The following is a 12,165-nucleotide window of genomic DNA, read 5'->3' as shown; positions in this document are numbered from 1 at the left end:
TTTGGTGGCTGGTCTGCAACTGTGTGTCTGGGGACTGGGTGAGAGGGAACAGAGCAGGAGCTGGTTTGGCTGCTATGCCAACAGTCCTGTCTAGCTCAGCTCCACAACAATAGACAAGAAAGACTTCTTTGGGTCACTATGACCCAACCTGGGGAGTTTCAATGTCACTTCCAGGGCATATAAAGCCTCAATGGAGCTGCTGTTAGCTAGTACTCTGGGCAGTCTCAGAGGACCCTGAAGTTCTCCTTTCTTTGGTAAGGGCGGCCCTTAGCAGGAGTGGAGTTTCTGGTGTGTTTGGATGCACCTTGCCTTGCTGTTTCTTTTATAGGCTTCCAGAAGACCTCTTCTCCCAGACTTTTAACTGTCAATTTGATTAAAAGAGAACTTCACTCTTTCTTCTGAAGTTGCCCTTAAAAATAATTTTATTTTAATAATTATTTATTAATTTTATCTGAAAAATAATTATAGTTTCTGGAGCACAAGGGAAGGAGAAATACTAGTTCTTGATTGTACTGTTTTCTTTTACCTCTGTCCTCAATTAAACAACTGAAAAGCCCACTGAACTCAGACTGGGCTGAGTGGGCACTCATGCACTTATGTGCTTGCATCTCTGCTGACACAGGGATTGTCTCATTTGTCTGTTTAGTATCCAGAATGATTTTGTTCCTCATGAGGCTGTACCATCAGATGCTACCATAAGGTCAAAAATGTTATGAAAGACTTCCATCGGGGGTGGTTGGAAAGGGTTCCTATTCTTTTCATTTATTTTTTAAAAGCCACATCTTTCTGAGTTTACCATTCTTCCTTCCCCCACTTTTCAAAACCTTGTTACTCTGATGTAAATTGCTTTGGGGGTCAGAAGCTTAAACTGTTCATTTGTTGGCTTTTGAAAACACCCATTTGTGTGTTTCTGAAAAGGACAGCAAAGCTTGCTACCTTCAGCAGCCTGCACTGGAAACAATGCTTAAGACTCCTGACAGGTCCCCAGGCTTGATGCTAGAAGGCATGTGTGGGAAGTAAGACACCAAAGGATATTTGCTCTCACAGGCAGGAGAAGAGTCTCTGTTTCTGTTAATATTTCAATATCATGGGAAATTTCTTCAAGGCCACCAGTACCTTCCCCTCCAATTACCATGGCAAAAATCTGTATCTCCAGTTCAACCTGCAAGCCTGCTGCCACCTAGGAGAGACAGAGGATTACTCACAGGTAAGGTGCATGTTTCATACATAATCCCCTCCAGCAGTGCTTGCAGCTGGTGGTTCTTCTGTGTTGTCTGATGAAATTCAAGACTTAGTGCCCAGCGCACATGACGGTGCGTGCCAGTTACCCAGTCTCTGTTTCACTAGAGAGGTCTCTACAAAACAGTGTCTCTTCACATTGCAGTTTGAAAGAAAACTGCCACGTGTTTGCATTTTTTCCCCTTAAATTTCCTTTTAGGTTCCAGAGGGAAAAGGGTTAATTGGGACAGCTGGGAGAGAATCGAGAGGTGGTTGATGTCCCAAGGCTGTCAGTGTTGAAGAGGCATTTGGACAATGCCCTTAATAACATGCTTTAACTTCTGGTCAGCCCTGAAGTTGTCAGGCAGTTGGACTAGATGATTGTTGTAGGTCCCTTCTAACTGCAATAGTCTATTCTATCCTAGAATAAAAGAACGTAGAAGTAGGGAGACAAGAGAGATACAAAAGGGATGGATGCGTGGAGACGAAAAGAAAATAGAAATTACTACAGCTGTTTTTAAGTACTGAGTTGTGGCTGGTGCTCTGGACTAGAAGGTGTAACTTGCATTCTGGCACTACCTCCTGGCACCTGTAAAAGCATTGGCAAGGATACTGCCTGGTATTAGCTGGATACAGTGGGGATACTGGCCAGCACAATGTTTATTCAGATACAACACGTAGGTGAAGAGAAAGACTGAACAAAAGCAGAAAGCATGAAAACTTCCTACTTAATGGGACAATTTCACATGCTATGGTACTTTGCTAGATAAAAGACTTAAGGTGGAGAATATTTGCAAGCAGGAGAAGAAATAGCTGAGGCAAGTGTGTTTACTAGGTTCAACTCTTGAAGGTATCAGGACAGGAGATAAAATCTACGTGTAAGACAGAGCAGATACAAAAGTACCCTAAACCATGGGAAAAGTCAGAGGCAGTGGCAAAGTATCCCAAAAAAGCTGTCTTTAACCTCGGTGCTTGACCCTGCCACTTTCCACTGAACTTAACGTGTTTATCCCGCTGCATTCTGGCACAAACTCTGAGACTCAGAGCATGGCAGGTGCTGGAAGGCAGCAGAGGGACAGTGGAAGGCAGCATCACTTCAAATAACTAAACAAATCTTGTACCCTACCAGCTCTATTCTGGGACAGGTGGTGCAAGAGAACCCCTAGATGGCCTGAAGGCTAGCTGAGCCTAGCAAAAACCAAAAGATATTCTGTGTAACCTACAGGTCCTGGTGCGTACATCACTCTCAGTCCTGTGTGCAGAGGTGGTTGCTTCACCCGAAACCTGTCAGAAAGAGAAGAGAATCAGTTTGCCAGAAACTTTCAGGCAGGGAAGGCACTGCTTGGAAGCAGGCTGGCTGCTCTCCCTCCACTTGTGCAGATAACAGCAGAATTTTTTAGCTCATCCTTCCCATCACAATGTACAACTTGGGCTACAGTGGTATTTCTCGGCTTCTCACCACAGCTCAGGTTTCTAACAAAAATACTCAAAAGGAGCAGATTAATAGGCCAAAGTAAGTCTCTGAAGAGCTTGTTACACTGCCTGGTCCTTACAACAGATGGTGAAACATCAGCATTCTAAGCCTGCATACACAAAGGAAACTGAAGTACAAATTACATCTTCTTGGCAAACACCTGTGTGTTGCACACCCAGAAGTCCTTAACGATCTTTATTTAATGTCCTTTGATATGATTGCATTGCAGATGCATAGGACAGGTATAAATTTTCTGTAAATAATCCTCTTTAATTTTACAGTACCCACTAAGGCAGCAGTTTCACTTCATTTCTCAGTGATTGTTTCACATCTGTGCAGTCTTTTCGTGCACAGAGCTTCCACTGTTAAGATCTCTAAAGACCATTAGAGCAGATGGCACCTCTACTTTTGCATGGCTCTGGACTTTACCCTGTGATTTTTCATTCGACTTGAAGAACAGTTACCAGCATGCACTTGTACCAGAAGCTGTTAAAGGAAAGGCAGTAGAAGAGGCATTCCTAGCATATGGCTCCATCTTATGGAAGGCTCTGGCAGTATTATCAACTTGCTGTCAGAATTCCTGTGCTTTCTTTGGAGTGCTGGCTGTTATGACAAACTGGACTTGACTTGTGTCAGGACACTCCAGCAAGTTCAGGCTACAGTATGGATAGTCTGGAGGGCACACAGTTAACTACTGACCCTGTCACAGAAAAGTTTTGCCTTCAGTGTGAGGCAAGCATGGCTCAGCGTTGCCTACCGTTGGCCCTACTTCTGCCTTCAGCATGTTCTGCTGTCATTCAACAGCTACTCACTTAGCTCTCTTCTCAAAGCATCTAGTAAAAGGCTTAAAAGATAAGCTGGATTTATCAGAATTTTGGTGGTATTTTCCTTGACTGTCTACATACAGTGCCCTGGCATGAAAAAAAAAAAAATAACGTGCACATCATGAGCGCTAGGATGGTAGTTTGTGATGTGTTGATTTATCCTGGCATGCGCCATGATGCTTAAATGGGCGTTAAAGGAAAAAAATGTCTCTTTGAGGCCATATCTAACTAGGCTGACTTAAAAAATAAAAATCTCTGCCCTCCATCCTGATGTAAGGAGCTGTACAGTAGTCTCTCAGCTGGTCTTGAACAGATTTCTAAAGTGCCTAGTTGGCTGAGTACTCACAAGAGATCACGATGATCCCACCAGGATAAGTCTCCTGTGAGCTCCTCTTTTGATGATCATTAGCTACCCAAGGAGTAACAATAAATGTTATACATAAATGTTTATTTCATTCCAGCATTGTAGTGCCATAATAAAAGGATGCTATGACTGCTGAGGTAGGGTCACTGTGACACCTCTCTCAACTCTCTTTTTAAAGAGGATATCAGACTGTAGGTCATCTGCATTCAGAAAAGGGAAGTTGGGCAGGTGCTTGCTCATGTGAAAAGTGCTCCAAAGAAACAGCATCCAGAAGCTGCAGTACATCAGGGCCATGAGACTTGCACACTCAAGCTGACATTGGAAAACTGGTGGGAATAGCTATCTTAAAGCACAGAAATTTAAAAAGCTTGGTTTTGGCTTTGCGGCTTTTGAGCTGTCTGAAATGAAAACTTCCCACCAAGTACCGCAATTCTTGAAAGCATCTGGTGTGATTATAACCATTCAAATGAAGCTATTTTGAAGTGAAAAAACTTCAGTGGAAGCCCAGAAGTTGTATGGACTTAGAGACCTTTGTTACAGGTTCTCCTTTAAGCTAAAAAGCAAGGTACATACAGCATAAAGTGCAGTTGAGCAAATGGAGTGGGAAGGATACGCTTTGCCTTCTTTTCTGTCACACATATGGCATGTGGGGGGACAGGGCAGTGCTAGTTTTGGCTGGGATAGAGTTAATTTTCTTCACAGTAGCTAGTATGAGGCTAGGTTTTGGATTTGTGCTGAAAACAGCGTTGATAATATAGAGATGCTTTTGTTACTGCTGAGCAGTGCTTACAGCGAGCCAAGGCCTTTTCTGCTTCTCACACCACCCCACCAGTGAGTGGGCTGAGGATGCACAAGAAGCTGGGAGGGGACACAGCCAGGGATATTCCATACCATATGACGTCATGCTCAGCATATAAAGCTGGGGGAAGAAGAAGGAAGGGGGGATGTTTGGAGTGATGGCATTTGTCTTCCCAAGTAACCGTTACACATGATGGAGCCCTGCTTTCCTGGACATGGCTGAACACCTGCCTGCCCATGGGAAGTGGTGAATGAGTTCCTTGCTTTGCTTGCATGCGTGGCTTTTGCTTTACCTCTTAAGCTGTCTTTATCTCAACCCACGAGTTTTCTCACTTCTACTCTTCTGATTCTTCCCTCCATCCCACTGTGGGGGAGTGAGCAAACGTCTGTGTGGGGCTTAGCTGCCGGCTGGGGTTAAACCATGACAAGGGGTCATGAGCACACCTGCCTGAATACCGCTATAGTAAAACCACTGGAACATATGTGCAGTCACTCATAAGGGGAATTCTAGCACAGAAGAGCGAGCAGTCAGAAACATTTTCTTATGGTATTTATATATTCTCTAAACCACAGCTGGGTAATCTGATAATTTCTTGTGATTTGTCATGCAGTGCAAGAGCCAATCTGCTGGACTGCAGACCTAGAAATGGACTTATGCTCACCACACTGGAACACAGTGTGGTGCTACGTTGTCCCACACACTGACAGGGGTGGCACTAACTAAGGGAAATGTGTGCATAAATAAATGCTTTATTTCATCCTTGTCCTCTGTTTCCAGTGTCATCACTTCAGTGCAGCTAAAGACACGTAGCTGCCTGAATACAACTGTGCCCATTTAGATTGTCTAACTAGCAGCATCCAGTGATATTTTCCAAAGCCAAATGTAATACTGGTTACCATGAAAGAGTTCAATAAGAACCAGTAAATAATCTGTGATGGGCCAGGACTATGCACATATGACCTGCTGTTCCTTAGTCCTTTCCATCTTCCTAATAACACTAATATGCAAATAATGCTGAAGCATCTCTAATATTAATCTCCTCTCCTCTATCCAGTCAGCCATTATCAAATGATTCCAAACATAAAAATGCCCTTTGTTATCTCATGCTAATCAGATCAGAAGTTTGACAATTAACAAGCAATGCATATTTGGACAGTTAAAAAACAAGGTACTAAGAATTTAAACTAACCTTGAGAAGTTCACACCAGCATTCTTCAGGATCACGGTAGCTGCATAGGTGCAGCCTTCCTTTAGCACTCCAAGTGTCACTCTGGGTGGAATGAGATGGAAGCCACTAAGATGCTGTTGTCTTGTTGCAAGAGAAGATGTGTTGATCTTTCCTGCGACAGGATCTTCTGTCTTTGTAAACAGAATTATATTAGACAACAGAGAAAGTTGGTGACCATCAAGTTAAGTTCAGAGTTACTTACCCTACATTTGACCTCTGTCCAGTCATCCTGAAAAATTACAAAAAGACACCCCAATTTGAGTAACACCTAAAAGGCACTTTGAATATTGTCCAGAAATTTATACTGGTTTTAGTTTTCAGGCATATTAAGCCATTGAGATGTCTCCGGGGGAATTATGCTTTTGGCATACGTGTTTGTCCTAGCAGTTGAGAGGAAAGGTACTTTTACAATTGCCAGTAAACTTAGACGGAAATTGCAACTGCTATCATTTCAGTAAACAGATTCAAAATACCTTACAGTATTGTTCCAGAAGGAATATTTAATGCAAAAAAAGATGACTGAGAGAATATTAATATCAACAAAAAAAGATGTTCTTTTACCTTGTTATTTGGTATGGAGTTTGGTTTTCTGCCCTGAAGTGATGATGGTAATTTCACTTTCTCTTTTCTTGGCTGTCCTGCAGCATTCACCAGCAGACTCTGAACTTTACATTGAAAGGGTGTCTCTTGTGATCTTGCAGCCTTGTTTAGGTCTGGGAAGGAAAGATTTCCAAAAGCATGAAAAACAAAGCATCATATTCAGCCTAATCCTGAAGTTCTTGTTCACATAAGACTTTTATTTTCTATGACAGTATTTGATTAGCACAAGGACAGAAGAATTGGTCTCTTTATTTAAGAGGACAGACATTAAGAAACCCCCTTATAGTAGCAAGTAATTAAAAGCTAACTAATAAGTAAAGTTGACCTATAATTATTAGAACTAATTAGTTGGAAGCATCTCAGTGGAAACCTGCAATGAAGATAGAAACATCTGTGAAAACACTAAAAGTCAAAATTGAGGACATCATTACCATTCCAAAGGCATGCCTGCACTGCACAATGATCAGTTGTGCAGAAACACCCAAGCTGATCAAGTCAAATCTGTATGTCCATATAACAACAAATTCCAGCCCAGACCCCAAAGCAGTACAGCTCTGCCAGCACAACCAGCTTGGAAGCCATGTCTCTGAACAGGATTTATTGTCTTGAATGCAACAATTCATTCATATGGATGATGACCTCTATGCTTCTGAGTCTGGGCTTAAGATGGTTTTAGCTACCTTGTCATCTTTGAAATATGCGCCACTGTATAATGTAGATTAGATGATAGATGGAGCATAGGGATGGCCAGAACAACTTAGATCTAAATACAGCTGCTTTTGCTCGATAGCTTAAGACACATTTAGCTTATTGTAAAGTCTGATAACTTCTGAAGGGAAAACACAAGATAACTATGGTGGCTGTCTTCTCACCATACGTCAAACTCTAGCTCAGTATATTGTACTGAAGAGTTTTTTTTCTCACTTTGGGCTGCAGGCACTGTCTAGCTGAAATGCTGAGTCTGGTCAGTTAGTCATTGTGAAGAGGCAGAAATGTTATTTGAGAACAGCATCTTCTCTAGATTCCCCTCTTATTTCCAGATAACAGAACTGCAGGTGGTAGAGAAAGGCTTCCCACCTGCACAGCGAATGGCCCAGAGCTTATAAAAAAAAAGCCAAAAAAAAGAAAACATATACATTATGGAACAAAACACTAGCGTTTCTTGGTTTGCCTAAAGATAAGCAAAATTCATGCGCTGACATTAGAAGTTAGTGTAGTTTCGGCGTCTCTCTCCAACCCCTCCCTGCCCTGCCAAGCTGCTGTTCCTTTTGTCACCTACTCTGCGGCCCTGGAAGTACAGATTAGTACATCTGCCTTGAGGTTTATGGATTATGCATAAAGAACAGAGGAAATTTAGCAAGTTTGAAGGCAACAACTGTTACAGAGCCTCACAACTACGAAAGGGTACCAGTATTGCGTGGAAGGGAAAGGAAGGGGAGAAGGGAAGCTGTAACTATGGGATGCAAGGATAGATTTTATTTTTTTTGCAAGCATGCACTGCCAAATCTCAGCTGGCATGGCATTATGCAGCAGCCAAAGGTTGGGGCTAATTAAAGCAGACCGGTGGCTCTCCAGTGGTGATCATCCAAGACTGTCATCACAAGCAGATGCATAAACAGAGTGAATGACAGTAGACGTAGCAAGGAAAGCAAATCTGAATGGGGATGTTGAGATGGCAAAGACCATTTAAGCACAGAGAACTCTGTTCCACAGTCTTCCAAGGCCTTAATGAGCAGGAAAAATTGGCCTGTGCAATTTTTTTTTAGTAGAGAAATTACTTCTTTGGCTTTGTCTGCAGTTCTACTGTCCCCATGTTGTTACAGCAGCCTCCTAGGGTAAAGGAGGGAATCATAGAATCATAGAATGGTTTGGGTTGGAAGGGACCTCAACCCCCCTGCTGCGGGCAGGGACACCCTCCACTAGACCATTAGCTTTATACCTCTCTCCCTGCCTGCCAGTGTTGCATTCAGATGTATTTGCAATGCTGAACAAAGATAGGTGGATTTAAATTTCTATTGTAAAAATTTTGTCAAAGTTATAAGAAGATAGATAGTGACCTGCTCCAAACTACATTCTGGAAGGCAGCTTTACCTGTTGTGCTGCTGGAACCTTCATTTTGTTTTGAATGTGCCTGCAGCAGAAGGTCAGGTGAAGGTGAGGAATCATTCATAGCATTGAGATGTTCAGATGCTAAAGGGAAATTAATGGAATAGTGTGACAAGTGTTTTTCATTATCATCATTTTCATAAACAGATTTTAAAAAAATCACAGACTTTGGCATTTTACTCTAGACAACCTTTGAAAGCTGTCTACATAATCATTAAAGGCTAGGTAAATTCTGCATGTGACAATTTGCTCCACTGGGCAACAGGGATCAAAAATGCCTACCTTGTGATTAGTCATTTCTTGTTCTCTGGCCAACCAAGCAATAAACCATAAAGGCCTAACGGACAATCCAACACAGGTCTTCTGGTGATTGCAAAATGAGGAGATACGGGAATTAGTGGGGGGTCTGATAAAGCCCCATGGAAGACTGCTTTCCTGATACGATTCTTTGCTGTGTGTGACTTCTAATCTCACTATGTGATTTCAGTAACTTGTGGGGCTGCTTTTCAAACATAACTGAATTATTCCTCTCAATGCTGTAAAGCTCAAACCTAAGATGATGGTTCATTCTTTCACTGCTTCCCATCATGCAGTCATTGCTTTCCTCCTATATCCTCCAAACTATCCTTAGCCTGCATGTTTCCTATTCCATATTGCTTTTGCCCTCATCCCCAAGCTGCCCCTCTCACCACTGAATTTCAGAATTCCATCTCCCATGTTATTCCTATAGTCATACTAGTCTTTTTCTAAACTTGGCCTCCTTAGTTCTTGCTCATCCACTCCTAACTACTGTTTATTCCATTGAAATTTTTCTTGAGCATTTTGCATCCATCCACCCCTCATTCATAGCACAATTCTTCCCCTTTGCATCCAAAGCCTATGGTGCTTCTGCATCCAGTGATGTCTGTAAAGACACCTTTAACACACTAAATATAGAAGTCTCATAGACCACATTTATATTAGTGGATTAAACAGGAACATTCCCAGATACTGGAATATGATAATCTACACTGTTAAATTGTTAGAATGCTGGCATGATATTGACTGTGCCACCTAACAGTCTCCCTAAAAACACTCTCAGGTACACAAGTTTTGGCCCGGAAAAAGGCCATCTTGTATTGGGAGACTGAATTTACACAGCCTACTCCGTATTGGTGGATCTCAATGTTAGGAAATACTGCTGGGTATGTCTTGTGTATCAGAATAGGTATAGCCACTGTAGTCCAAGTAGTTCATGTGTCAAAATGACTGGGAATACATGGGGTCAGATAATGTAACCTTAAATTGAACTGCAATATGAAATGAGACAACTGGATAAAACAATGAAGAAGATGATACTAAAATGTTACAGACAGAAGAGCTCAAATTACCTCTACTGGTTTTTTTTATCATCTCTAGAGGGAAATTCCCACTTTCTTTTTTTTGAACTGGAGGAAGTTCCATAGACAGTGCTTCCACATCAGGAAACTAGAGAAAAGTAAGAAAGAGGGCTTAGGTCTCCCAACTAAACTTTTATAAAAAACCAGCAGATACCAGCCCCCACCCCACCCCCCCAAAAAAAAGACAAAAAAAAAGGGGGGGGTGCAAAGGAAACAAATAAACAGAACCAAAGTGGTAACTATAAAAAATAGACATCATTATACCTCAGATTCTAAAGTACATTTTTGAGTATGTTTTATGCACTTAGAGCATTTAACAAGTGAGATTACAACAGGAAAGATGCCAAGCCCACCATTAACCCAGAAAGGTTAGTTTTACTAATTCCTCTTTAGTTAGCAGAGAGAGGTTTTTGAGGGGTAAGTGAAAAGACCCGAGGTCCAGTTTCTGCTCTGAATCAGACTCTCTCCAGAGTTTATGTAAGGGATCTATGGAGTTTGTACTCAATAAACATATATCATCTCCAAGATATGTTTTTTTTTACAAGGCCATATAATTCCCAGTATTAATTCTGCCACAACTGTCCTCTGTAATGGTTTCTTGAGATAAATTGAGGCTGAGATGTAAACCCACAACTGTCTTTGTGGGGGTATGACAGAAACTACCTGGCCTAACACAAACTCATCCAGTTTTCAGCTACATTACCTTTTTCAGGAAAAACTCCTTGCCAAATTCTGATTCAAAATATGGAGGAATTATTTTGTTTCTTATTGCCATTAAGGACTTCTTTTCTTCATCAAGTTCTTTCCTAAGTAAGTTTTAACATTGTTGATAAGGAAAAGAAAGAAAAAACATTATAACTGAGTTCACCCTGGTGTTCAGTATTATGTTTAAAATGTTGAGGAATGGAAATGATAAAGGCAAGTGGCTTTTTTATTTTTCTGGTTAGTCACATCAAGCGATATTCTTGAAATTGGCAATTTTCTCAGTGATAGATCGAGACAGGCTAGTCTGGCATGCACAGACAATGTCCTCCTCAGATATGGAGATATGATATATGGAGGGGCTGATCAAAATGCATATGGAGAGTGGTTTGGCTGCTACAAAGAGTTCCTCCTCAAAAGATGCTCCAGTTCTTTAAATCTTGTGGGACATGTGTGAGACTGCCAATAGTGTCTTTCCAACCTTCCAACAAACATTTAAATCTGAGAATTAGTATTTCAGATGCATTGCTAAAATTTATAATACAGAATTAATCTGATTTCTTTATTTTATCACAGAAAAACTTGATGGCTCTGTGGATACAGAAAAAGCCGTTCAAACTTCTGAAGGTAAGATTTGCTAGAGCAAAGACCGGGTTTGTTTTCAGCTTGATTTAGTTCGGTTTTACACTACTATAATTTCACTGGCTTGCAGGGTCTAATATCAGCTATGAAATTATCACTCTTAATCATATTGAGAGTTTTGACACCTGCTTTAGAGCCAGAATTGCACATGATGTTCTTGGGTGCTGGCTATTCATATACATATATATATATTTTTGTTTTTTTAAAGTAATTCTTTAAATAGTATGCAAAACTGTGTAAAATTCTACATTAAAATATAAACCTGAAATTATAAATTTATCTCATGCAAGTCAGAAAGTAATTAAGAAGTAGTATGGAAGAGAACTTAGTTTTCAATTGCTGTTTAACCTTTCACAAAAATAAGAAAGAAAAAGCAAGTTTCTGATCATAATATTAGTTCATCAGCATTTCAAGTTTTTCTGTTTAATCTAAGAAACAGTGAATGACCTAAATAGCTCTCAATATAATTATTTTAATTCCATTGTGAATGAATGTATGTTACCAATAATCTTCTCCATGTTAATCCTAGTTCATGCATAAGTTTTTCTATTCCAACATGAAATAAATGCTTATTTTTAATTCTTTAAATTTACACTATCATGCTTGGATTACACTGAGGAATTTGACATTCTATCAGATTCACAAAGCCTTTTCCTCTAGAACTGAAAATTATAATGGTTTTAATGCACAATGCTTAAATGAGAAGTTTTTGTGTGGTACTAAAGAATTATATAATGCAGCAATACAATTATGTATCTCCATAGGAAAAAAGTCTGTGAATTTACTTTCCAAAAAATCCTATTTTTCTCTCATTTCACAGTGGCTTTGA

The 12,165-nt window shown here is 40.6% G+C and overlaps 1 protein-coding gene across 1 annotated transcript in view; it reads right to left on the bottom strand.

The window, feature by feature from the left end:
* The window catches only part of SPAG17 (sperm associated antigen 17), a 115,292-nt gene that overhangs the window by 2,571 nt on the left and 100,556 nt on the right, over nucleotides 1-12,165 (bottom strand). Inside the window, exons 40-46 of the mRNA XM_075764442.1 lie at nucleotides 10,696-10,798; nucleotides 9,984-10,080; nucleotides 8,599-8,697; nucleotides 6,469-6,620; nucleotides 5,869-6,038; nucleotides 2,442-2,502; nucleotides 1,036-1,180 (exon numbers count right to left, since the gene is read on the bottom strand). Coding sequence (XP_075620557.1) covers nucleotides 1,036-1,180; nucleotides 2,442-2,502; nucleotides 5,869-6,038; nucleotides 6,469-6,620; nucleotides 8,599-8,697; nucleotides 9,984-10,080; nucleotides 10,696-10,798 — 827 coding nt within the window. The remainder of the gene's footprint in view (nucleotides 1-1,035; nucleotides 1,181-2,441; nucleotides 2,503-5,868; nucleotides 6,039-6,468; nucleotides 6,621-8,598; nucleotides 8,698-9,983; nucleotides 10,081-10,695; nucleotides 10,799-12,165) is intronic.

Source organism: Balearica regulorum, chromosome 1 (assembly GCF_011004875.1).
Source record: "Balearica regulorum gibbericeps isolate bBalReg1 chromosome 1, bBalReg1.pri, whole genome shotgun sequence".
In the NCBI taxonomy this organism is placed as follows: domain Eukaryota; kingdom Metazoa; phylum Chordata; class Aves; order Gruiformes; family Gruidae; genus Balearica; species Balearica regulorum.
This window is presented reverse-complemented; position numbering and strand designations above follow the sequence as displayed.